At 41.7% G+C, this 25,182-nt stretch overlaps 2 protein-coding genes across 2 annotated transcripts in view; both read right to left on the bottom strand.

Annotated features, from left to right (window-relative positions):
• FBXO10 (F-box protein 10) overlaps positions 1 to 16,817 on the bottom strand; it is an 85,621-nt gene extending 68,804 nt beyond the window's left edge. Inside the window, exons 1-3 of the mRNA XM_008074148.2 lie at positions 16,734 to 16,817; positions 15,389 to 15,454; positions 13,978 to 14,099 (exon numbers count right to left, since the gene is read on the bottom strand). The gene's annotated coding sequence lies outside the window, so the exon portion shown is untranslated. The remainder of the gene's footprint in view (positions 1 to 13,977; positions 14,100 to 15,388; positions 15,455 to 16,733) is intronic.
• On the bottom strand, positions 13,564 to 17,489 carry TOMM5 (translocase of outer mitochondrial membrane 5). Its single transcript, XM_008074143.1, has 2 exons — positions 17,266 to 17,489; positions 13,564 to 14,099 (listed from the first exon to the last, which is right to left on the bottom strand). The coding sequence occupies exons 1-2, from the start codon at positions 17,384 to 17,386 to the stop codon at positions 14,065 to 14,067; spliced, it is 156 nt and encodes a 51-aa protein (XP_008072334.1). The 5' UTR covers positions 17,387 to 17,489; the 3' UTR covers positions 13,564 to 14,064.
• Between the last annotated feature and the right edge of the window lie 7,693 nt (positions 17,490 to 25,182).

Genomic DNA, 25,182 nt, shown 5'->3' with positions numbered 1-25,182 from the left:
GGTGGGTCTCAAACCCATGGGCTCAGGCAATCCACTCACCTCAGCCTTCCAAAGCACTGGGATTACAGGCTGAGCCACCAAGCCCAGCCAACACTCTCATTTTAAAAACAGCTCTTAGTCTGCTACTATAGGTCTTCTCCAGGCTAAACACCTCTTAATTCCTTCAATCATTTCTCTAGTAGCATGATTTCCAGGCCCCTTCAACCAACTGTCCTCTGGCAAGTTGGCTACTCCTTAAGAATAGGTTAGTTCTGGAGATCTTAATGTTGTAATTTTATTAATGCAAACTAAAACTGCCTTCATTTTTTACTTGACTCATTCCTAAGACAATCACAGAATTTCGGAATTGAAAGGGACACTAAGGTAAATTAATTTACTAGTTATCTATAGCAGATCCTGGGGGTAATTAAGTCACCTGAATGCTTTTAAAAAATAAATGCCTAGGCTCCATCCATAGTGAGTGATTCAATGCCTTTTGTTAAAAAGCTTCCCAAGTGACCTGATGGCAAACTTGTTTTGGAAAGCACCTCTGCCCATGACGCCTTAAACTGCCCCATGTACTCTCAATGGTGGTCTCTTTGCATTATTCTTGAACTTCTCCTATAGAGAGCCCGCTATCAAGAGGTATCTGTGAGGCTGGGTGTGGTGTCTCACACCTGTAATCCCAGCACTTCTGGAGGCAGAAGAGAGGACTGTCTGAGCTCAGGGGTTTGAGACCAGCCTAAGCAACACTGCAAGACATCATCTCTACAATAAATCAAAAAAGCGGGCGTGGTGGCAGATGCCTGTGATTCCAGCTACTTGGAAGGCTGAAGTGGAAGAATTGCCTGAGCCCAGCAGGTCGAGGCTGCGGTGGCCGTGAGCATGCCACTGCACTCCAGCCTGAGTCCAACTCAAAAACAAAAACAAACAAAAAAACATTAAATGCTTTCTGTCAAAGCAGGGATATACTGTCCAAGTCCCTTTTCACTTGGAGAAAAATAAAGTAAAAAATACAAATTGCTCTTTTATGGTAATGAACAACTTCTAAACAATAGAATACTTGCTAACAAAAGTGAGTTAGTATAAAGGTGCTGGAGTAAATACCTCTTCCTCCAACTTCAACAGCACTGCTTCACTGAGCTAAGAATTTTATTAAGAATAACCTTTTAAATAGGTTTAATATTTTATTTTTATGTTCAAAAGATTCTTTTTTTTTTTTTTTGAGTTGGAGTCTCACTCTGTTGCCCAGACTGGAGTGCAGTGGCCGTTCCCGGCCACCACAGCCTCAACCTGCTGGGCTCCGGCGATCCTTCCGCCTCAGCCTTCCAAGTAGCTGGAACTACAGGCACGCGCTACCACACCCAGCTAATTTTTGATTTATTGTAGAGATGAGGTCTCGCCAAGTTGTCCACGCGGGTCTCGAACCTGCAGGCTCAGGTAATCCACTCACCTCGCTCTCCCAAAGCGCTGGGATTACAGGATGAGCCACTGAGCCTAGCCAAAAGATTCTTTTGTCTTTGTTTCATATGCTTGAAACCAATGAAACAATAATTATGAAAACTGGGCATTCAAAATTTTAGTTGATACAGATTCAACAGTCAAGTTTATTAAATATGACTCAAAGGTACACTGAAAACATATAAAAGCTTAATTTTACTACGTTAAGACGAACCATTCACTTAATTCTTACCTCTCTGTTTTCTTCTTTTTTTTGCAGATGGAATCTATGTTGCCCAAGCTGATCTTGAACTGCTGGCCTCAAGTGATCCTCCTGCCTCAGTCTCCCTAAGTGCTGGTATTATAGGTGTGTCACCATATCTGGCCTTTTCTTTAATTCATATTTACCACATTTCTAAAGACGTTTTTCTCTGTATCTTTATTATTTTATTCTCTATATTGCTTCTCTTTCAACAACTCAAATAATCAGAGGCAATGCTATTTGAATTTTGGGAAGGCATCACGTAAGCTCTCATTACTGTATTGCATCCAGCAATAGTCGCCATTGTTTCAGCACTGTCTCACACAAAAAAATACTATCTAGTCTCCTGGTATCATGAACCTATTTACACTTTCCTTCTAATCGAACAGCATAAATTGGGGGAGAGTAAGCTATGGTAGATGTTGTCCTTGCCAGACTACCCCATATATGCTTACTTGTGAAACCAGTGCTCTAGCACAGCAGTCCCCAACCTTTTTGGCATTAGGGACTGGTTTTGTGGAAGACAATTTTTCCATGGACCAGTGGGGAGGGATGGTTTCGGGAAGATTCAAGGACATAACATTTATTGTGTACTTTATTTCTAATTATAACTACACTGTGATATATAATGAAATATTTATGCAACTCATCACAAAAAAAGGTGTGGATGAAAGTGGTAAATAAAATAATGGGCGGGTCATGTGCAGATTAAAATAAGAATTGGATTCTGACTTAAAGGCTGCCACCAGATGCAGCTGTACAATTGAAGTACATCAACTCACTCAGCACTCATTGATAGGGCTTTGATATGAGTCTGCAAACAATTGATTTATTATGGTATCCGTGCAGTCAAACCTCACTGCTAATGTTAATCTGCATTTGCAGTCACTCCCCAGCGCTAGCATCACCACCTCAGCTCCACCTCTAAGGAGCACACAACCTGGAACCCTTAGATCCCTGGCACATACAGTTCACAATAGGATTTGCACTTCTATGAGAATCTAATGCCTCCGCTGATCTGACAGGCATGGGGAGCAGCTGTAAATACCAATGAAGCTTGGCACCCTTGCCCACCGTTCACCTCCTGCTGTGCGGCCCAGTTCCTCACAAGTCATGGATCCAGTACTGGACCATGGTCCGGGGGATGGAGACTCCTGCTCTTAACATATCATCTTTTGTGACAATAGCCTAAAAAGTCACAGTTGGCAATATTTTTCTCTTCAGGAAACAAAACAAATGAATCCTGTTTTTCAGAATAGCAATTTTTCTCTCCATTGAAAGTGAAGGAAATATTTCTGGCATAATAGGGTCTTCAGAATTTTTGCTCTAATGCTTCCATCCTGCAGCTACCCTCAGGAGGACTGACCTATTTTCTTCCAGTGCATCAGCTCCCTCTTGCCTTTTCCTCCTTAAGCAGCTTAGATACCTTGTGCATTACCTTCAGGACTTCCTGCTCCTGTTCATTCATTTCACCACGTGGCAAATACAATAATGAGGTGGTGTGTTAAATGCTGCTGATAGTGTGAGATGGGACAGTGCTGACCTTGACAAGAGCAGTTTTAGAAGACTGGTGGGGATGCAAGCATAACTGAAGTGAGTTCACTAGATACAAGAAAGGAAAGGAAGGCATGGACAATCTCATTAAGGCATTTAACAGTAAAAGACAGCAGAGAAATGGGATGGTTGATGGAAAGGGGTAAGGATTCAAGAGGGCTATGGTGAATGTTGGGATGAATCATCCAGACCCCAACTTCAGGCTCAACATATTCGAATGCTCAGATGCTAGGAGTGCTAGCTGCTGACAACTCCTAGCTGCATCCCTCTCAGGAGCTGCCCTCAGCTGAAGAAAGCTGCCTGCCCCAAGGTTATTCCCTCTACTCCAGCAGCCCATATACAATGATTTGTCCATGCAGGAATTCAAAGGCCCTGCCCCCTTGTCTTGAATTCAAGCTTTCTCTGAAGAGCCATCCCAACATCAGACATCTGTGGGATCAACTAAAGCTGCTATTGCAGCAGTGTGCCTAAGCCTTCGGGGTTTCCCAGGACTCAGGACTTTCAGTACTAAAATTGGGACAGTCTTGGATGGGTGGTTAACCTAGTCCCAGCTGCATCACAGTTCAATTTCTCCCTCTGTCCAAACCTGTTTAACTTCTTCTCTAAAGTGTTTTTCCCAAAAGTACCCCTACGCCCAAACCTCCAGCACATTCATCTCGACATCTTCTCTAGGGGACAGACTGGAATTAACCAGTGTTGGGTTTTGCCAGGGAAGTTAGAGCGAAGGAAGAGATTTGAAAGTGTATATAAGAATGATTATCACTCTTATTTTGTTTGTAGGATAGGCCAGTATCACAGGAATAAAGCAAAAAATTGCACAGAAATTAAATTAGGAAGAATAGTTTATGAGAGAGATTCACTTCCCCTAGATTAGGGAGGGGCTAAAGCTTAAAGAAAGCTTGGCTGCCAGAGCTTAGAGAAAGCATTGCAGCCTGAGCTTTTAACAAAGCATGGCCACGGCAGCTTGAGGTTGAATGCTTTTAAGGCTTTCCTTTGGTGGGAATAGGTAGTTAAGGTGTTTGGGTGGTGGTCTGTTTTACATCAACACGAAGGGGGCAGGTAAGCACAGGAACTGTTGCCATGGTGATGGGGTGGTGGTCTGTGCTACACAGATCACAATAGATTATGTTCGCTTGGCCCTTTATGGCTGGAAGACAAATACTTGGAATAGAAGAGTAACCACTATAATCAGTACCTGGGGGGCTGCAAGACATCCATCAATAGCTACCTCTGGTAATCTGGTTCCACCCTTTGTTAATGATTAGAGGGCAAGTTAGGTAATCTGCTAAGAAAGCAAGACAGAGATAAGCAGTGTTAAAATGGCTGCACTTTAGCTAAAGTTACTCTATTTTTGATGTTTTATCCTTTCAATTACAATGATGGATACTGGAATCTAAGAGGGGCTATGGGGGGAGGGGGAGAAGCACAGAAACTAGCAGGAAGGGTAAACAGATTATAGGGTCTGGTGCAGCCAATGAATTACTAGTGTTGGATAAAAGAATGCTTCAAAGTAGCTCTAGGTTACAGCTCTGGGGTTGAGTGGCAAAGGAAGGCTGAGGCCAGCAAATGACCTCCCAAAGAAAGATTTGGGCAAAAGGAAACTCTTAGCTTTTCCCACCATATCTAAAACCTTATCACACAGTAGGCAGAATAATGCCCTCGCTCTCACCCCAAGATGTCCATGTCCAAAATCGCCAAACCTGTGAATATGCTACCTCATATGACACAAAGAACTTAGCAGATATTATTAAATTAAGAATTGTGAGGTGGGAAATTATCCTAGATTATCTGGGTGGATCTACTGTAGTAATAGGGATTCTTATAAGAGGGAGAAAGTAAGTTCGGTGACCAAAGAAGCAGAGGTTGGAGTGCGCAGCTTCTTTAAGTTAGAAAAGCAAGGCATAGACTCTTTCCTAGACCCTCCAGAAGGAACGCAGCTCCCCTGAAACCTTGAATTTAAACCCATAAAATCCATTTCAAACTTCTAGACCACAGATAATAAATTTGTCATTTTAAGTTACAAAGGTAGTAATTTATTACAACAGGAAACGAATACATTCACAGCTGTCCTTCCTCCTTTCCTATTACCACAGACCTATCCTCTTCATATATAGAGTAAGTCCCTTAGCTGTTTAACCATCTTTTATAAACTTTATTATTCACTGCCCCCATGTGATCACTCTTGAAATACTTTTTGATCCTGGATTACCTTCTCTCTAAACTTTCTCAGCCGTAACCATGGTTTTAATTACCTTGTATCTAGAGGAAAATTCTCAATGTTTATTTCAAGTTGAAATGTTAGCTGTGTTTAGTCAGTTGCTCACTCAGTATTTCCATCTCAGATACTTCCAATTTAGTAGGTTCAAAATTGAACTCATTTTTCTCCCATCAAAACTTGTTTCTTAACTCAATAAATGACACCATCAACCCAGCTGTAAAAACCAGAAATTGGGGAATCTCCCTTGATGCCTTTCTTTCCTCATTACAAATATCTGAATCAATATTGGTCTGAAGCCGGGCTCAGTGGCTCAGCCTGTAATCCCGCACCTGTGGGAGGCTGAGGTGAGTGGATTGCCTGAGCCTGTGGGTTCGAGACCCGCCTGGGCAACTTGGCGAGACCTCATCTCTACAATAAATCAAAAAAAAATTAGCCGGGCATGGTAGCGCGCGCCTGTAATTCCAGCTACTTGGAAGGCTGAGGTGGAAGGATCGCCGGAGCCCAGCAGGTCGAGGCTGCGGTGGCCGGGAGCGGCCACTGAACTCCAGTCTGGGTGACAGAGTGAGACTCCAACTCAAAAAAACCCAAAAAAAAACAAACCCCCCCAAAATATTGGTCTGATCATTTACCCCTTGTCCTCCCCTTCAAATACAGTCCCCACATTGCATCCAATGTTGTTTCAAGTGGACAACTCTGAACTCCCCAACTTAATCCCTGCTTGACCTTCCCTTCTCTACGTTTTCCCCTAGAAAACCTCAACTAACACTTCAGGTTTCTTTAAATGTCATGTCTTCAGGGAAGTTCTCTCTCAGAACCTCCAGCAAGGTCAGGTCTTTTGGATATTCATTTACACAACATCCTGTGGTAGATTATAGACCTCAAAAGGGCAATCTCATGTTTATCCATATCCTCAACTCTTAGCAAAGTGTCTAAAACATAGTAGGAATTCAGTAATGTTGATGAATGAATTTGTAATCTCTGGGGCTTTTTAAAGCTCAGAATCTATGACAGATTATTTTCCCTATATGATCTGCAATAGAATGAATATCTCATCTATTCCTTCCCTCTCCTCCCCTCCCCTTTCCCTTTCGAGTTGAAGTCTCACTCTGTCACCCAGGTTGGAGTACAGTGGCACACTCATAGCCACCACAGCCTTGATCTGCTAGGCTCAGGAGATCCTTCTATCCCAGCCTTCCAAGTAGCTGGAACTATAGGTGCGTACCACCACACTCAGCTAATTTTTTGATTTATTGTAGAGATGAGGTCTTGCGAAATTGCCCAGGCTGATCTCGAACCCCTGGGCTCAGGCAATCCTCTCACTTCTGCCTCCCAAAGTGCTGGGATTACAGGTGTGAGTCACTACACCTGGCTTCATCTTTAAAGTAATAGATCAGTTCTATGATTTGGTGATCATTTCACACTTTGCCAAATTCTGCCATTTATTTTAGTAAAGTGTTCTGTAGGTCAAATACAGAAACTTTATTTCTGTAAATGAAGTTTTGTTGGGACACAGCCACACCCACCCATTCACATAGTCTGTCTGCTTTCATACTACACTACAATCAGAACTGGCAGAGACTAGCGTCCACAACCCTAAAATATTTACCATTTGACTCTAACAGAAAGTTTGCCAACTCCTGCTTTAATGGCTTCTTTAACAACTCAGCTACATGCAGAATTTATGAAATGACCAAGTGCTTTGGGGAAACTTTCCCAAATCATGTTTTTCCCTCTGCTTTCACACTACCACAACAATCATCAAGATAGAATAAGACTTCTGTGACCAAATGTAGGGGTTTTCCCTACACACCAGCTGGGTGTCCTCCAATTCAGTTCTGATATTGTCTACCTGGAGATAGTGTCAGAACCCATGAAGTGAGGGTTCAGTCCTATGAGACTGCCCATGCCCTGACCCCACACCTCACCACCAGCTGTAAGTCTGGGCCTCCAGAACTTCTAGCTGCTCAGTTTCAAGTCAGGGTTCTCAGGAGAAACTCACCCATGGCAGATCTTTCTGCTATGAATCTTCCACTTTCTCTCTCTCTTTTTTTTGAGTCAGTCTCACTCTGTCGCCTAAGCTAGAGTGCAGTGGCACGCTCATGGCTACCATGATGTAAGCCTGCTGGGCTCAGGTGATCCTTCCACCTCAGTCTTCCAAGTAGTTGAACTACAGGAACGCACCACCATGCCCAGGTAATTTTTTGGTTTATTGTAGAGATGAGATCTCACCAAGTTGCCCAGACTAGTCTTGAGCCCGAGGGCGCAGGCAATCCTCTTACCCCAGCCTCCCAAAGTGCTGAGATTATAGGTGTGAGCCACTGCACTCAGCTTTTCCTTCTCTTCTTTTCTCCAATAAACTCGTTTTAAAACTTTGCTGGCTGTTCTAAAATTCATCTTAGGATCTAGTGAAAGAGCACATGAGTTGTGCACAGCGTCCCACCCAACATCATCCTTGGAACCCAACATGGGGCCTGAAGAGTTCAGCAATTGCTGGCACCGCATGGGCTGCCAAGGAAACTGCTGCAGCTGACCAGTCCTTCTACTCCTATGAACAGACGGATGACCTCAAGCTCCTCCAGTGGGAACAAGACCAAATGGTTAAAAACACCAAAAGTGTATTCCACACCCACACAATGGTCATGTAAGGATTCCATCCAGTGCCTGCAAGCGATGCCGCTACTGAAACAGATCTGGATGCCTTAGATCAGACAGAGAGGGATTTTTGATCCCTGGTTAGGCAGGCCAACGTCCCTGGCCAGTTTTGAAGAAGTTACAGAAGACAGACCTTCACCTCTCTGCACCCCATATGATCATGGGATCAAAAGTCTGGGTAGGCAGGTTTTAGGAAGCAGACATTTTTTATTACCTTTTTTTGCTGCAAGTCAAACTGGAACGTGAACTCACCAGACTGTCCCACCCCACAGTCAACCAAAAGAAAATCCTATCACCTGTGATCCACCTCCATTAGCATATCAATAACTAGATAGCTATATTTAGCTTTTAGTTGACAGCAGAGGCACAGTTTTTCCGTCCATGGCAGGTCTTTCTGCCATGAATCTTCCTTTTTCCCTGTCTTCTTTTTGCTAATAAACTGTTTTAAAACTTAAAAAAAAAAGCTGGAGCCCCCCTTTTTGGATTCAATTAATTTGTTGGAGTAGCTCACAGAAGTCAGGGAAACATGGTTGATGGTTTGTTATAAAGGATATTACAAAGGATACAGATGCCCCTAGGGTGAGGCATGAGGGAAGGGATGTGGAGCTTGCCTGCCCTCCCTGGGCATGCCACCCTCCAGAAGCTTTCACGTGGTCAGCTATCCAGAAGATTTCCAAACCCCATCCTATAGGTTTTTATGGAGGCATCATGGTATAGGCATAATTGACAACCCTAAGAAATTTGACTGGATAAAAAGGGTATGATCTTTTACTGTATGACCTTACAATAATGGATTGAGTGGGAAAACCCAGCAAAGATTCTTCTTGGCCTCTCTATGCAGGCTTCTTTCCTCCACAGTATTGGGTAGGACCCTCTGTGGAACAAGGGACTTTTGAACCACAATCAGATTACTGAGTCCTGCCTTGGGTAGGTCAAAGGACTTAAAGTGAAAGAGGGATACTGTTTCCTAAGGTCTAAAGGGCCTCAAAGCTATAATAAGGACTATCAGAGTTAGGAGCCAGGATCCACAGATGAAAACCAATAAATATTATAATACCACACCAAGGTATAGCATAATAGAGTAAAATGTCCAGCTGATTTTCTTTCTATACTATCTACAAGACTGTCTGTTGCCTGGAACTTATAAGAGACATGCTTAGTTCAAGCAAAGGAGGAAAGGGAGAAAAACAACTCCTAATTCTTATACTTGTTCTTCATTCCAAATGTAGGCCCAAATTTGCTACCTGAGAACTACTGAACACACTGTTAATTGTAATGCCAACTTACTTCACAGAACTATAAAGGTAAATGATATTAGCCTATAAACAGGCCAAGAGTAAAAAAAAAAAAAAGCAACAATAAAGCAGTTTTTAAAGAAATGTTGCACTGGCAGCAGGAAGGACATTAACCGAACCTAGAAGCAAAATTCCGACTAAGCTGGTATTTTTCTACATAGCCTGTTTGTGAGAATTAACATTTTCACTATCCCCATTTTTCAGTGACCCCATTTCAAGTGTTTACAAAACTCAAATTTGCTAATTGTCCTTTCTTATTTCACATTATGTATTCAAACTACATACATATCTCCATTTTCTAATGTACTACTTCAGTATTGTTGATTCTAAGTATTGAATCCCCCAGTGAAGTTTATGACCCAAATTATCAAATGCTAACCAGGAACCATCACAATTTCTTATTCCAGAGTGATCAAACATTGGAATCCAGGGTAAAAATTACACTATTTGCTTCCAAGAAAAGCACTTAAGGATAGGGTACAATAAATAAACATTAAAAGTCTCCTCGGCCTTGGCCAGGTGCTATTTATAGCCACTGAAACTTTCAGAGTCTCAACATCATCTGTAAAATGGCATTAATATCAACTGGTTGAGGTTATTTTGAAGTTAAGTGGTTGGTAATTTTGAAGCCTGTATACAAAGAGAGGATCAATGTGCTATCTTATAGCATTTGGAAATATGAATGAAACCTATTTATGCAGTGAATGCCAGCACAAATAGCTTTTACATGTCTCATATCAAATAATAGCTAACATTTACCATATGTCAAGCAATTGTGCCAACTGCTCTACTTGTATTTTCTCACTTAATCCTTACAACACCTTGAAGGAGATAGATGTTTCTATTATCCTAATTTTACCATTAAAGAAGATTTAGAGAGGTTCACTTGCTAAGAAAATCACCCATCTCATCTCATCAGTGTTGGGATCAGAACTTGAAATCAAGTAGGTCTGTCTTTGGAGCCACTATTCATCACCCCAATGCTATATACTACATCATCTTCATTAAGAAATGGGCCCGTGGTCAGGCTCGGTGGCTCAGCCTGTAATCCCAGCACTTTGGGAGGCTGAGGTGAGTGGATTGTCTGAGCCCGTGGGTTCGAGACCCGCCGGGGCAACTTGACAAGACCTCATCTCTACAATAAATCAAAAAATCAGCCGGGCGTGGTAGCGCACGCCTGTAGTTCCAGCTACTTGGAAGGCTGAGGCGGAAGGATTGCCGGAACCCAGCAGGTCGAGGCTGCGGTGCCCGGGAGCGGCCACTGCACTCCAGCCTGGGTGACAGAGTGAGACTCCAACTTAAAAAAAAATAGAAATGGGCCCATAATCCCAGCATTTTGGGAGGCCAGGGCAGAGGATGGTTTGAAGCCAGGAGTTCGAGACCCTTCCTCTACAAAAGACAAAACTAGCTAGGAATGGTAGACTGTAGTCCTAGCTATTTAGGAGGCTGAGGCAGGAGGATCACTTGAACACAGTAGGTCGAGGCTGCAGTGAGCTGTGTTCATGCCACTGAATTCCAGCCTGGGTGATAAAAGACCTCAACTCTTAAAAAAAAAGAAATGGATATAAATTACTAACATGAAACACAGAACCACAGGGTTAAAAAAGATGCTGTCTGACTGACAATGGTAGATTAAGCAAATATATCTACTTCCATTACCTCCCCCAACTCCCAGTAAATGACAGTAAAGGGTTTTGTTTTAAGGCATAAACCTAAAAGAACAAGAGAGTAAACAATAGGAACAAAAAAGTTAGAAGCTGGAAAACACACAGACCAATAGTAAATAATGCAGCTGACTAAAGAAAACTGAATTCTAAGTCATTCAGTAGGAAAAACAAAATAAGCAATAAAACAAAACCCCCCACAACCTAATTTACATCATACAATCCCTAAAAGGCTCAGGAACTGGTGGCTTCATGTGCCTCTGGAAGCAGGGGGTAAAGGAGTAGACACTAAAATAAGAATTGGTTCCAGGTTTAAGTAACTGGATACTTTGTGCAACTCTGCACAGCTGGGCAGTCTCCCTTCCCAAGGGTACTCTCCAAATCAGACCTTTATTTTCTGAAAAGTGTAAAACCAAGTCTCAAGACTGTGGAATACCAGGATGTTTGGGCAGGGACACTGTACTCAAAACACAGAGACTCAGTGAGCAAATGCATACTGGATACCGAGACACACACATACCTCTGTGCCCTGAGTCTCATCACAGCCCTCTTTCAGAATACTGGCAAGCCCTCATTATTCACTTGGGAGATTGGAAGAGTCTTTCTTCTCTGAGCAATGACCAGCTCAACAGGAAATAACTAAAGAAATTGACACAAATTTTTTCCCAACTAAATGGTCCAATAGATGACCCTTTAGCAAAGCTCCACATCAACAAGCTCCACCCACTCAAAGCCAGTAATCAATGTCAGTTCCCAGTTTTTAAATATGAGTAGGCAACCAGGAAAAGTGTCTAATATGAAAGAAAAACAGAAAAGCAATTATAGATTAAAAAAGACTTTGATGGAAAAAGAAAACATCAAAAGTACTATTATTTCACAATGAGAGGAGAAAACAAAAGGGGAGGAAATTATCAATAAAAACCCACAAAATTTCTGAGACCTAAAGCAGACAAATTTCAGGTTTAAACAGACTCATCAAGTGCCTAGCACAATGGATTAAAATAAACACATACTACAGTATGGCATCATGGAATAGAAGAATTCTAGAAACAAAGGATCCTTGTTTCTCAGGGGAAAAAAAATGTAGTTCCACAAAAAGATCAGGAATCAGAATGGTTTCAGATTTCTTAGCAGTAACACTGAAAACTAGAAGCAATGGTAAAGTGTCTTAAAAGTCTGAAGCAACTTTATATCCAACAAACTCTATATTCAACAAACTATCAGTCAAATAGCTGGATAGAAGAAAGACATTTTCAAACCAGCAAGGTCTGCCTCCTAAAACATCTGCCTCCTAAGCCACCTTTCCTAAGACACTGCTGGAGAAAAGGCTCCATCAAAACAAGGGAGCAAACCAAGAAGACAATAGGTAATAAAAACAACAGACACAACATGGGAGAAGTGAAATGGAATTCTCAGGATAACAGTGAAGGAAGATCCTAGAATACAGGCCATACACCTGGCATAAAAGCTTATCGGTCAGGTCTAGGGCAGGTCAGAAAGTTTCAGGAAAGACTTACTCAGGAAGATGAAGGAAGAATACTTAATGAAGCTGAACACCGTGAGTGACTTAGCTAAATGGCAAAATGTTTAACTGATGTAGGGGAAAGTTCATAAAAAACTTTTTTTTTAAAAACTTTTTTTTTTTTTTTTTTTTTTTTTTAGTGAGAGCATCACTGCACTGGCATGATCGTGGCTCATCACACCCCTCCTGGGCTCAGACTATCCTTCTGCCTCAACCTACCAAGTAGCTGGGTCTATATGCACCTGCCACTATGCCTGGCTAATTTTTTGCTTCTTTTAGAGATGAGCTTATTATGTTACCTAGGCTGGTCTCAAACTCTGGGCCTCAAACAATCCTTCTGCCTTGGCTTCCCAAAGTGCAGGGATTATAGGCATGAGCCATCACACCCAGCCTCATAGAAAATTAAGCTTAGAAAAAACAAATAAGATACCCAGGAATAGAAAACCATGAACTGTACTCAGAATTCTAATGATACTAATCTAATCAAAATCATACTACATTGTGTGTTGGAAGGAAGAGATAATATGTATAAGTGATGGAGATAAGGAAAGAGACTTAAATCCCAATATACATTGAGAAGTCAGTAGGCAATATCTAAAACAGAAAAATCATGGCATAACTATACCACCATGTTATTTAGAAACAAAAAGCTAAAATATCAATATAATTAGCTTAAAAGAGGTAAATGTAGTTGCCTTTGGGGAGGTTAAGAATAACAAACCTGGAGAGTTATTACTCAAAAACATAGCATTTTTTCCTTTGATAGTATTTCATATACTCAGAATCAAGCAGTAATGCTGCTTTTCACTAAGATTGCTTTGCGTTAAGAAACAATGCCTCTTTATCAGGATTAGCAAATTCTCAAGTCTAAAACAAGAGGAACTCAACTTAATGCAGCATGTAATAGTCACAATATTATAATAATCTCACCAGTGATTATTGGTTTGAAGAAAAAACTAGGGCAAGAAAAATAAAAATTCAATTTTTCTCAATTGGTTTGTTTATTAAAAACATAGTATAATGATCCCATGCTTAAATGTCATTGTGGTGGCGTGCTGACTTCCACAAAACATAAGTAATTATAAGGAACTCTTCACAAATAACACTCTGACAGAAGTAAAAGAGTAAGAAAAAATGCCCAGCAAGTCAATGCCATTTCAGACATTGTTCCCCTTATAATTATACTTGCTAGAAATGGAGTTTGACATTATTTACAATTATACTAACATCCACAGAAGCCAAAAATCAATAGGCATAAGTGCACACCATGACTACAAGACGTTTTTTATACTTGCCAAATAGTTTTATATTTTAGCTATGAAGGTCAGTTACCAGAGCCAAACTTGTTCTTAACAAGTAGAATTTTTATGTACATTCAAAGAGTCTCTTACACCTTTCTGGGCCTATTCACTTGCAGACAGGAGTAGAAACTGTAACTAGGTTCTTCATATCATGCATTCACATGTGGTGCTCAATCTTCATATGCTGTCCAATTTCTTTAAGATAAAAGGAGCTGAAAGAAAAACAAATCCAGAATTAGTTTTCAGATCTATGAGCCCATAGGGAACATTACAGAATTATAAAATTGGGGAAGAAAACTTTTTAAGTTTAGTTCAACACATTTTTTAAAACAACTCCAAGTGCTGGTCAACCCTCTGCCTGCACAATCCAGCAAAAGGGACTCACTGACAGCCCATTCCAATATCAATGAGCTATGATTACTGTAAATTTCAGCCAGGCGTGGTGGCTCACACCTGTAATCCCAGCACTTTGGGAGGCTGAGGCCAGAGGATTGCCTGAGCCCTTGGGCTCGAGACCAGCCTGGGCAACATGGCAAGACCTCATCTCTACAATAAATCAAAAAAATTAGCTGGGCGTGGTGCCGCACACCTACAGTTCCAGCTACTTAGAAGACTGAGGCAGAAAGATCGTCTGAGCCCAGCAGGTCTGGGCAGGTCACCGCACTCCGGTCTGGGCAGCTAAGACTCTGACTCAAAAAAATTGTAAAAATTATTTTACTCTTACACTATATAAAATATTTTCCCAGATAGTTCACCCCTTAGGACCATAAAGTATAAACTCAATCCTCTTTCAAATGACAACCCTTTACTCTGGCAACTGATTTTAACTTTAAAAGGAGCAAAACTCTACAGGAAACAAATGGGTATTTTTCACCTTCAAAATCTCATTTAAAGCCGGGCTTGGTGGCTCAGCCTGTAATCCCGTGCCTTTGGGAGGCTGAGGTGAGTGGATTGCCTGAGCCCACGGGTTCGAGATCCGCCTGGGCAGGCGAGACCTCATCTCTACAATAAATCAAAAAAGTAGCCGGGCATAGTAGTGCGTGCCTTGTAATTCCGGCTACTCGGAAGCCTGAGGCAGAAGGATCGCCGGAGCTGGCAGGTCGAGGCTGCAGTGGCCGGAAGCAGCCACTGCACTCCAGTCTGGGCGACAGAGTGAGACTCCAACTCAAAAACAAACAAAAAATCTCATTTGAAAGGCAGAGGGTAGAAAAAAACAAGACTGAACTCGGGAACTAGAAGAGCGGGACACCTTTTGGTTCTCTCACTGATTAGCATATATCACTTATGCACCGATATAACATGATAAAGTTTTACCTCAGTTATTAGGAGGGTCTCAAAAGATGGTGTACATAGAAATGTCCAGAAAATTAAATATCCTTTGGATCTAAAGAAGTAATATTATTGTTTACTGTCCTGTGTAAACGTGCTATGGCTAAACACCTGCCCAGAATTACCTTCTTTCTCAATACACATATTAATAGAATATTTTGTTAATATTAACCTGAAGATATTGAGAGCTCTCAGAAGTTGATAAAGTCAGCAGTACATCCAATCTTTTCTACTAATTCTTAATCAGGAAAAAAGAACATCAAATGATAGAGAAACAAAATATGGTACAGTGGTATCTTATGTTGACACATGCTACAATATGGATGAACCTTGAAAACATCATGCTAAGTGAAATAAGCCAGACACAAAAGGTCATCACTTCTGTGTTTTACAATTCCATTTAAATGAGATATACAGAATAGACAAATTCATAGTGAAAAGGTAGATTAGTAACTGACAATGCTGGAGAAAAGGGGAAACAAGGGTGACAGCTATTGGGTATGGAGTTTCTTCTAGGAGAAAAAAAAAAGTAAAACTGTGGAGATGGCTGCACAGCTCTTACTATGCTAAAAACCACCGACCAGTACACTTGAACGAGGATTTGGGAGTTTCTGTTCTCCAAGGCTCCCTCTTCTGGGAAGCAGAGTAATACCATAGAACAGGTGTTCCCAATCCCGGAGCCTAAACCGGTACTGGTTGGTGGCCTGTGAGGAACCGGGCTGTAACAGGATCAGATCAGATCAGCAGATAGATTCACATGGGAGCGCGAACCCAATTGTGAACTGCATATGCAAGGAATCTACGTGGTCCGCTCCTTATGAGAATCTAATGTTTGATGATTCCCCTACACTCCGTCCGTGGAAAAATTGTCTTCCACCAAATTGGTCCCCGATGCCAAAAAGATTGGGGACCGCTGCTACCGACAGTGAAAAGGACACTGAATAAGGGAGACAGCCTCAGTGAGCTCTGGCCTAGGCCCAACATATGAAATATCTCGATGTCTCCATCCAGACCAGCCAACAATATACAGCATAGAACAATGAAAAGGATGCTGAACTGAGAATAAAGAGATGGGGGCAACTCACTTGAAACTCTGATCAGTAAAATTAGAAAACTGAGAGAGCTTCCAGCTCTTATATTCAGTGAGCCTGTAACTCTGATACCTTGCATAAGTCCCCTCTGAAAATCGAGTTCCCGGCCGGACTCAGTGGCTCGGCCTGTAATCCCAGCATTTTGGGAGGCCGAGGCGAGTGGACTGCCTGAATCCCCGGGTTGGAGAACAGCCCGGGAAACTTGGCGAGACCTCGACTCCGCAGTAAGTCAAAAATTAGCCGGGCGTGGTAGCACGCGCCTGTAGCTGCAGCTCACTTGAAAAGGTGAGGCAGAAGGATCGTCGGAGCCCAACAGGTCGCTGCTGGGGTGGCTGTGAACGTGCTACTGCACTCCAGCCTGGACGACAGAGTGAGACACCAACTCAAAAAAAAAAAGGAAAAAAGGAAGAAAGAAAATCGAGTTACCATTTGCAAAAGGGACATAAAGAATCGTAGGCCATGTCTCCCTCAAAGGGCCACTGTCAAGATGGAGTAACGGATGTAACTTTCTGCCAACTGCAAAAACAAATAAAACCTCAAGCATTTTCGTAAACCCTATAGACTCACATCCTTTCCCTCTCCTTCAAAGATTTCAGGTCAAAATCATCACTGAACTGCTGAATGACCTTGGGCCAACCATTTCCCTACTCTGGTACTGTTTCTGTTTGCAAAACGAGGGAACTACTCTGGAGAATAGCCCTTGAAGCTTTTTCAACTTAAAGGCTTTTTAAGGCTGGGCGAGCCGGGATGATTAACCCCGTGTGTCGCGTCACCACGTGCACTCCGGTACCCCCACGCTGACCCGCCCGCCGCCCTCGACACGCACGTCCCTTGCTCCCCAAGGCCGCTCAGGTCGGCTTCTCAAGGGCCCCCCGACGGCCTACAAGGACAAGAGTTCAGCGGGGGTGTCCGCGAACTCCCTGCTGGTCTCCCGGGCACCGCCCGGGAGGACACTCACTGACTCGCAGCAGTGCCACGTAAATAAGGAAGTTCCGTATGGAAGAGATCACATCTTCGCGCATCTTCCGTTTCATCTCCTCCGGGTCTAGCTTCGGCGCAAGGCCCTCGATCCGGAACATAGCGGCTCTAACCCACCGGCCCGCAGCTGCAGCGCTGAGCTCCCGGTAGCGGCTGCCTCGTGCCCGGAACTCGGCACAACCCCACTTCCTGTTCCTGCTCCTCGTTCCCACGCGCGCCGACGGAAGCCTGCGAGGAACAATCCGCGTCCTAATCGAGCCTCTCTGAAGAAAGGCGACCTGAAGGGGGCGGCCGCAGTCTTAGCGACGCGAACTGGGGTTGCTCAATCAACACCTCTGTGTTGAGCCGGGGGCGCTACGCTGCAAAGTTCTTTCATGCCCCTGAAGGGGGTTGTACACATAACTACCACCATAAGTGATGATAGCTAACATTTATTGAATACCCAATATAACTGTACCTCATGAATTAGATATTATAGCCTTCTTCCCTGGTACACAGATCTTTAAAGCAACAACTCGCCAAATGTGCTTTTTTTCCGTTTTGAGACAGGGTCCTGCTCTGTCACCTAGGCTGGAGTGCGTGCAGTGAAGTGATCATTGTAGCCTCTAACTCCTGGGCTCAAGCGATCATCCCACATCGACCTTCCAAAGCGCTGGGACTACACGCGTGAGCCATCCGGCCCCAAATGGTGCTTGAAAATACCTAAGGGGAGAAAAGTGTTGAGGAAGAGAGATGAAACGATATTAGTAGCATATTAAAAACTGTCTCAGATTAAGTTTCCTATCAACTTAGTCTTGTTTACACAAACTCTCCAAACCCAGGTCTATTCCATTCTGTACTTACATAGATTTAGGAGCAGAGGGGAGACCCTCCTACAGGATCTTAAATTTGCCTAATTAAATTACTTTTTGTTGGATCCAGTCTATGCCCCGACAATATCACTTTAGGTCCTAATGATCTCATCTCCCCATCCCTCCTGCCCACTTCAGCTTTTTGAGCCAGTATGTCTAACTGAAGTAACAACTTAGCGTATTCTAGGATTCAAATTCCCAGTCTCTGCTTACTCTTACTCTTGGTGTGCCCTTGGGAAATTTACTTAACCTTTCTGTAAAATAATATCCCACAGAGTTTTATAAAAATCTGCTTCTATGTATATATAGATATATATCTATCTCATCTGACATGTAAATGGTAATCATGAACAGCAACAACACATTTTTTAAAAAATTTAGTAAAATAGCAAAAACTGCTTAATTTGGTGATTTGTACACCATTTTAGCTCATTGTTCTAGTTTTTCTTGAGTATGTTTGAAATTTTACAGAAGTTAAAGCAAAAAAAAGATGAAGCTTGTCCAAGGTCCCACAATTAGTAAATGGCAGAGCAGGATTTTATACCTCCTTGGGCTTGTGGGACCCCAGAGACGATTTTTAAAAAACATTTTCCACATTATTGCTGTATTCTCATTTCTGAAGTTAACTGATCCTTACAAATTATCATATTGGCCCAGCATAGTCCTTGCTTTATACATGATATGTGTAAAGCAAGTTCAAATGTAATCCACATTTAACAAATGAGGAGAAGGAGGATCAGAACCCAAGTGCACTAAAGTCTAAAGTCATTCTGCCAGGGATGGGACTCTAATGCAGATACTCATAATGTCAAGTTGAAATCTCTTTCCCCTACACCCTAGTGCTTTTCTGTTAGTCTTTAACAATTAGTGCCTGCATGGCTGGGCATCACTGGAGTAAGAAGTTAGGCGTTTGATGCAACCAGATTTCCTGTCACAGAATCATCAAAACAGAGTTAGTAGGCTGCTGCCCTGGGCTATGCATGCCAACTAGCCATAAATAATTCTCACACACTGACCAGAAAACTGAATTGCTCACATAATTCAAAACCAGAATGTTCCTTCTTGATTGCACACTGCATAGCAACAATGGATTTGGGATAAATTAGAACAGCAACTTTTTATGGGAGCAACAGATAACTATAAGCATTGGCACCCACCTTCCTGATAGAATGTAAAACACTGGGGCAAGAAAGACAACTCATCCGCCTATTCAAGCTTTAGTAACCTCTTGCATCTATAATTCATGCAGTGGAATAGCAGAGACAGCTCTGGAACAGGAGGGGCTGACTCCCAAGGAATAGCTTCTAGTCAACCCTTTGTGAGTGTTTAGAAAGTCTACATTGATGTTGGAAAGCAGCATGGGCTGTGGAAAGAACCTGCATAGGAAGAGTGGAGACATGGCCTTGAGATGTGGCACTGCCACTAACTAGCCATGTGATGAGGGACAAGTCTCCGATTTTACTGTCCCTCCATGTCTTTAGTTGTAAAGGGAGGGCATATGATTAAAGGCTCTTGAAAGTCTTCCAGTTCTAACAGCCTGTGTATTTTTTAAAAATAATCTGGTCGGGCATGGTGGCTCACACCTATAAACCTAGCACTTTGGGAGGCCAAGGTGAGAGGATTGTCTGAGCTCACAGATTCAAGACCAGCCTGGGCAACTTGGCAAGACCTCATCTCTACAATAAATCTAAAAATTAGCTGGGCCTGGTGGTGCATGCCTGTAGTTCCAGTTACTTGGAAGGTTGAGGAGGAAGGATCACCTGAGCCCAGCAGGTTGAGGCTGTGGTGGCTGTGAACATGCCACTGCACTCGAACCAGGGCGACAGAGTGAGACTCCAATTCAAAATCATCATCATCATCATCATCATCATCATCATCCGTGAATTTTGAATTCCAATTGTGACATCTAAGACATTCTGGTATGGAGTATATGGCAATCAAAATACCACTAAATAAATGTGTTCAGACATAAAAGCCTTTCTGTGATAAGAAGAATGTAACAATAAGAAATATCTCATTCATCTGAATAGTGGGGCAGAATGAATTGGGAAGGATTTAGGTCTTATTATATGATTCCAGTAACTTAGACTCTTGATGCTGACTAAGTTTAGATAAAAACAGGTCACATATGGAACTAAACCGACAATTTTTTCTCTTTACTGAGATGCCTTTGAGTAGCTCGCCTGGATTCATAGGAAACCAACGAAGGGAGAAATTGGTCAAAAATCATTTTCTTAGTGAAAATAACAGGGTTTTAACTTTGGAATTTTATTCACCCAGTGCCAAATTAAAGCAGCAGCTTTTTAACTGGCAGATGATGTGGTAGCAAATGACTGGCTTGTTAAAAGGCAATATTATTCTTATGACAGTTCTCTTAGTTCTGGTACTCATCTACTTGTAGAGACAGAGGAAGGTAGTGGATAGAATTATGGAGCAGAAGTCTTGGGATGAGGAATTTGTTCTGGATATAGTCTAGGAGGGTGAGCTCTTCCTATCTCAGAAATGTTCATCTTGATGAACTCTGTGTTCCCCTTGCATGGACCCTCTAGTTGTGAGGAAGGAAACTCGTTAAAAGAGATGAGTTTACCTTTTTTGGCTTTTTAAAAAAAGAGTGCTTATTTATTTGGCATGTAGGTGGTGGTATGTCCAATTACAGTGAGTTTGGGTGAGGCAAATGGAAAGAACATGCTTCAAGAAGTCAAAGCTGGATCGAGTTGTTTCACATCTTGGACCTCTCATTTTTTTTTTTTTCCTCAAGAGGATGATGAGAGGGTTGGCTCTAACCTCAAAGTCTCCTGCAGCTCTAAAATGCTGTAATTCTATGTTCATATTTTCTGTTCTTCCTACATAACCTTTACTAAAGGCCAAGAGTAAAGGATTCACTGAGACTTGCCATGGAAGGCAAAATCTAAAAGTATGAACACATAATTTAATATTGATATTTGTATTATTTAGTCTGATCACAGAGGAAATGGCAGCTGATGTCATAGGCTATCTTGTTTTCCATTTAGATCCCAGGAGGGATTAAGGAGCCATTTCCTTTGCCTCAACTTCCCAGACAGTACTGTACATAACCATTCAGAGTGTACAACCTACCCATAAGAGAATTAAGTGCTCTAATTTCCATCATGGGGGAGGAATTTGTGTTTGCAAGGTCAGAGACTGACTGATGACTCATGATTGGGGAATAAATCCAACATAAAATCACAGGAACCTTGTGATTCCTAATTTATAGAGAGCTGTAGACTTTGAGTGTTGAACAATTCAATTCCTTCATTTGGCAGATGAGGAAACTGAGGCTCAGAGGGAAGCTAGTTAGGAGCAGAACTAGTTGAGACTAGAGTGAATCTGGGCTCCCAATTAGCAATTTTTCCCATCATACCTTACTGCTTTTGACAATCCTTCCCTCAGAGGTAAGGATTGGAAGAATGGGGTGTTGTTTGGGAGAGACAGGTGGCTGCTATTCGTCAACAGGTTGAGGGCAGTCCTTTCCACATTTCCACATCCATTACCAGTAGTTAATCTGGACTGTGTTATTATCCAGCTCCACACCTCTCCTTCCTCATTCCATCAGGAGATGAACATGGACTGGAATTCCTAAAATAAACTTGATATGAAGCCCACTCAGGACCCAAGATAAATGAAACAAAGGGCATTCAGACTCAATAAGGGCTACTCTGTAATAGATGCTAACCAGAGTGCTCACCTAGCAGAGAGGATTATTTACTTCCAGAAATAACTGCCCAGCAAGAGACATCATCAGGAGGAGGGGCCTTTTGAACATTAAAGAAGGAGTAGAATGTTGATAACCTTCACCTCTCAAAACAAAAAACAAAAAAACAAGTCTGGGTATCATGGCTCACGCCTCTAATCCCAGCACGCTGGGAGGTAGAGGTGAGAGGATTGCTGAGCCCAGGGGTACAAACATCTTGGGCAACATTGCAAGACCGCATCTCTACAAAATCAAAAAAATTAGCTGTGCATGGTGGTGCACACCTGTGGTTCCAGCTACTTGAAAGGCTGAGGTAGAAGGACCACCTGAGTCCAGCAAGTTGAGACTGTGGTGGCTGTGAACATGCCACTCCCCTCCAGCCTGGGTGACAGAGTGAGACTCTGACTTAAAAAACAAAAACAAACAAACAAAAACCTTCACTTCACTGGCATTTGCTTTCTATAATACCCTATTCTCTGTTCTAATTTTTAGGACTTTGCTGTCTGGATGGTTCATAAATGTTCGATCTCTTGCCAAGTAGACTGTAAGCACCTCAAGTATAAGGAACATGCTATCAATAATTCTTTAATCCTCCAGACAACTGAGGACAGGTATTTACATGGTAAAAACTCAGTAAGTAGCCTGAGTGAATGAGTAAGTGAATGAATTTCATATTCACTAGTGTTCAGAATCTAAAAGTTGATAACTTTGTATTGTTTGGTTGAAAGGAAATTGTCCCCAAAATCAATTTACTCCAAATTCTACATAATATTTTTACATAGTTACTTATTTTTCATTATTTTAGAACAGCTTACTTTCGTTTGGCTAAATAAAAACTATTTAAATGATATTAGTGTATCATAGGCAGAGGTAAAGAATAAACTTTTGGGCTGGGTGTGGTGGCTCACACCTGTAATCCCAGCACTCTGGGAGGTCAGGTTGGAGGATTGCTTGAGTCCAGGAGTTCCAGACCAGCCTAGGTAACATAGCAAGGCCTTGTCTCTACAAAAAATAAAGACATTTGCCGAGGCATGGTGGTGCTCACCTGTAGTCCCAGCTACAAGTTGAGGACGGAGGATTGCTTGAGCCCAGTTTGAGGTGCAGCGAGCCATGATTGTGCCACTGAACTCCAGTTTGGGCAACAGAATGAGACTGACTCCAAAAAAAAAAAAAGAATAACCTTTAAAATATATTTGCTTTCATTTATTTATAGCAATGTAATTATATAAGACTCATATCATGTTTTTAATAACTTGCTTTTTCACAAAAAGTAATTGTTTATTATAATAAAATTTAGAATATATAGAATAAAGAAAAAGAAAATAATATCCCATAATTTCACAACAACCATTGACATGTTGGTGACAACTCTTCTGACTTTCCTTCTATCATGTACATCTATAGCTCCTGCTTTCTCTGGTGTGTATTCGTGTGGATATACATGTATATATTTCCACACATACATTTATGTATGTATTTTTCTACAAAAATAGACCATATAGTGTATGCTACTTTTTGTTTTTGCTTTTTAAGCTAATGTCTTATTCTGTCCCCCAGACTAGAGTGCAGTGGCACCACCACGGCTCACTGCAACCTCCAACTACTGGGTTCAGGCAATACTCTCACCTCAGCCTCCTGAGTAGCTGGGGCTACAGGTACACACCACCACACCCGGCTAATTTTTTTATTTTCTGTAGAGATGAAGTCTCACTATGTTGTCCTGGCTGGTCTCAAACTCCTGGCCTCAAGCAATCCTCCCACCTTGGGCTCCCAAAGTTCTAGGCTTACAGGCATGAACCACTACACTCAGTCAGTGTATGCTATTTTAACTTGCATTTTTCATTAAGTGATATTTTCAATTTCTTATATCTTTAAATGGTCATCTAAGTATCATTAATGATTGCTATATAGTATTTCAACTTATGGATGTAGCATAATTTATCTAAACCTCTTCCTTTGAGCATGAAGTTGCTTCCATGTTTTCTCTATAAATAATACTCCAGGGAGCATTTTTGTAACACTATCTTTGTGTATACTAAAAATTTTCCTGATCACTATAATTATTACCTTAAATTCAGAATTCTCAATTTTTTCTAGTGACTTTCTTTTTTTCTGAGGAAAAAAGCCCCCTCTGGCCAAGAGTGTAGGTATCAGGTCTCTAGACCTTTGGGAACTACAGACAAGTGAATGGGAGATTCCGTCTGTTTTTTAGAAAAGGTTTGCTTTTTTGTGTTAAAAGTTATTATTTTACAACTGGAAAGTAAAACATACTAAGGGCTTAGTTTACAGTGACATTATTTATGGTATATGCTGATTTCTAGCCATCTCCCTGCAGAGATTAGCAGGTTGATTTTTGCCACCATTGCCATCCCCACCCCATTATATAAAAACCACAAACATATGTTGTGGAAATGTGCTTATACAGTTGGGTATAGTTTCTTGTCTTTCAGTAAAAATGTAGTCCCTGTAATGTAATAGGTACTCAATTAATATTTATCAAGTGCAAGAAAGAGAAAGAAGGAAAGAAAGAATCTTTTATTGATTTAATGATTATAGATCTACCTTCTATACTGTTAGGTTTGCTATGACTCCTTGTCAAGAGCTCTTTGAGAAGGTAGAAAGTGAGCTCCTTATTTCCAACCTCCGCAAGAAACAAAGGTAAGGCTACCAATATCTCTACATCTGTGCCTGACATTTTCAGGATGACAGACCTGCCTGATTAAAGACTATGAGTAGATACCTACTTGCCTCATCTCAGAAAAGGCACAGAGCTTCCTAAAGATAGGAATACATTTTTCTTGCAAATCAAAGTTCATTATGTATACAGATTGTGAATAAAGAAACATGTCAATCTTCTCATTACATAATATTTAGAATTCATTTGAGGAGACTTAAGGCCAGGCCTTACTATGTGAAACTTGAAACTTTATTTCAGTGATTTTCTACAGTGTGTTTCTCAGAATTTCAGGTCTGGAGTAGCCTAAAAGGCCATCCAAGCCTTCTTTGATGCTTGACCACCAACTCTAACATCGCTGCTTCTGCTTGGCCATCTCCAGTCACAAGGAGTTCACCACTTTCCTGGGAAGGTCCATCTGTTTTTGGATAGACAACTCTTCTTTTTAGAGTCAAACCTGCCTCTCCATACCATGTACCCACTGGCCCCAGTTATGTCCTCCAGACTGTCGAATGCAAGTCTATTCTTCCTCATGGTTATATAAAGGCAGCTTGGGTCTTACTTGATGCTTGCTTTCTCTAGGCTAAAAATATCTTTGCAAAATTCTTGTAAAATTTTGCAATTTTCTCTTACTCACAACTGTAACTTCTTAAGTTAACA

This window comes from Carlito syrichta, unplaced genomic scaffold (genome assembly GCF_000164805.1).
Source record: "Carlito syrichta isolate Samal-C Ts95f unplaced genomic scaffold, Tarsius_syrichta-2.0.1 Scaffold316346, whole genome shotgun sequence".
Classification (NCBI taxonomy): Eukaryota; Metazoa; Chordata; class Mammalia; order Primates; family Tarsiidae; genus Carlito; species Carlito syrichta.
Note: the sequence above shows the minus strand (reverse complement) of the source record. Positions and strands in the feature narration are given on the sequence as shown.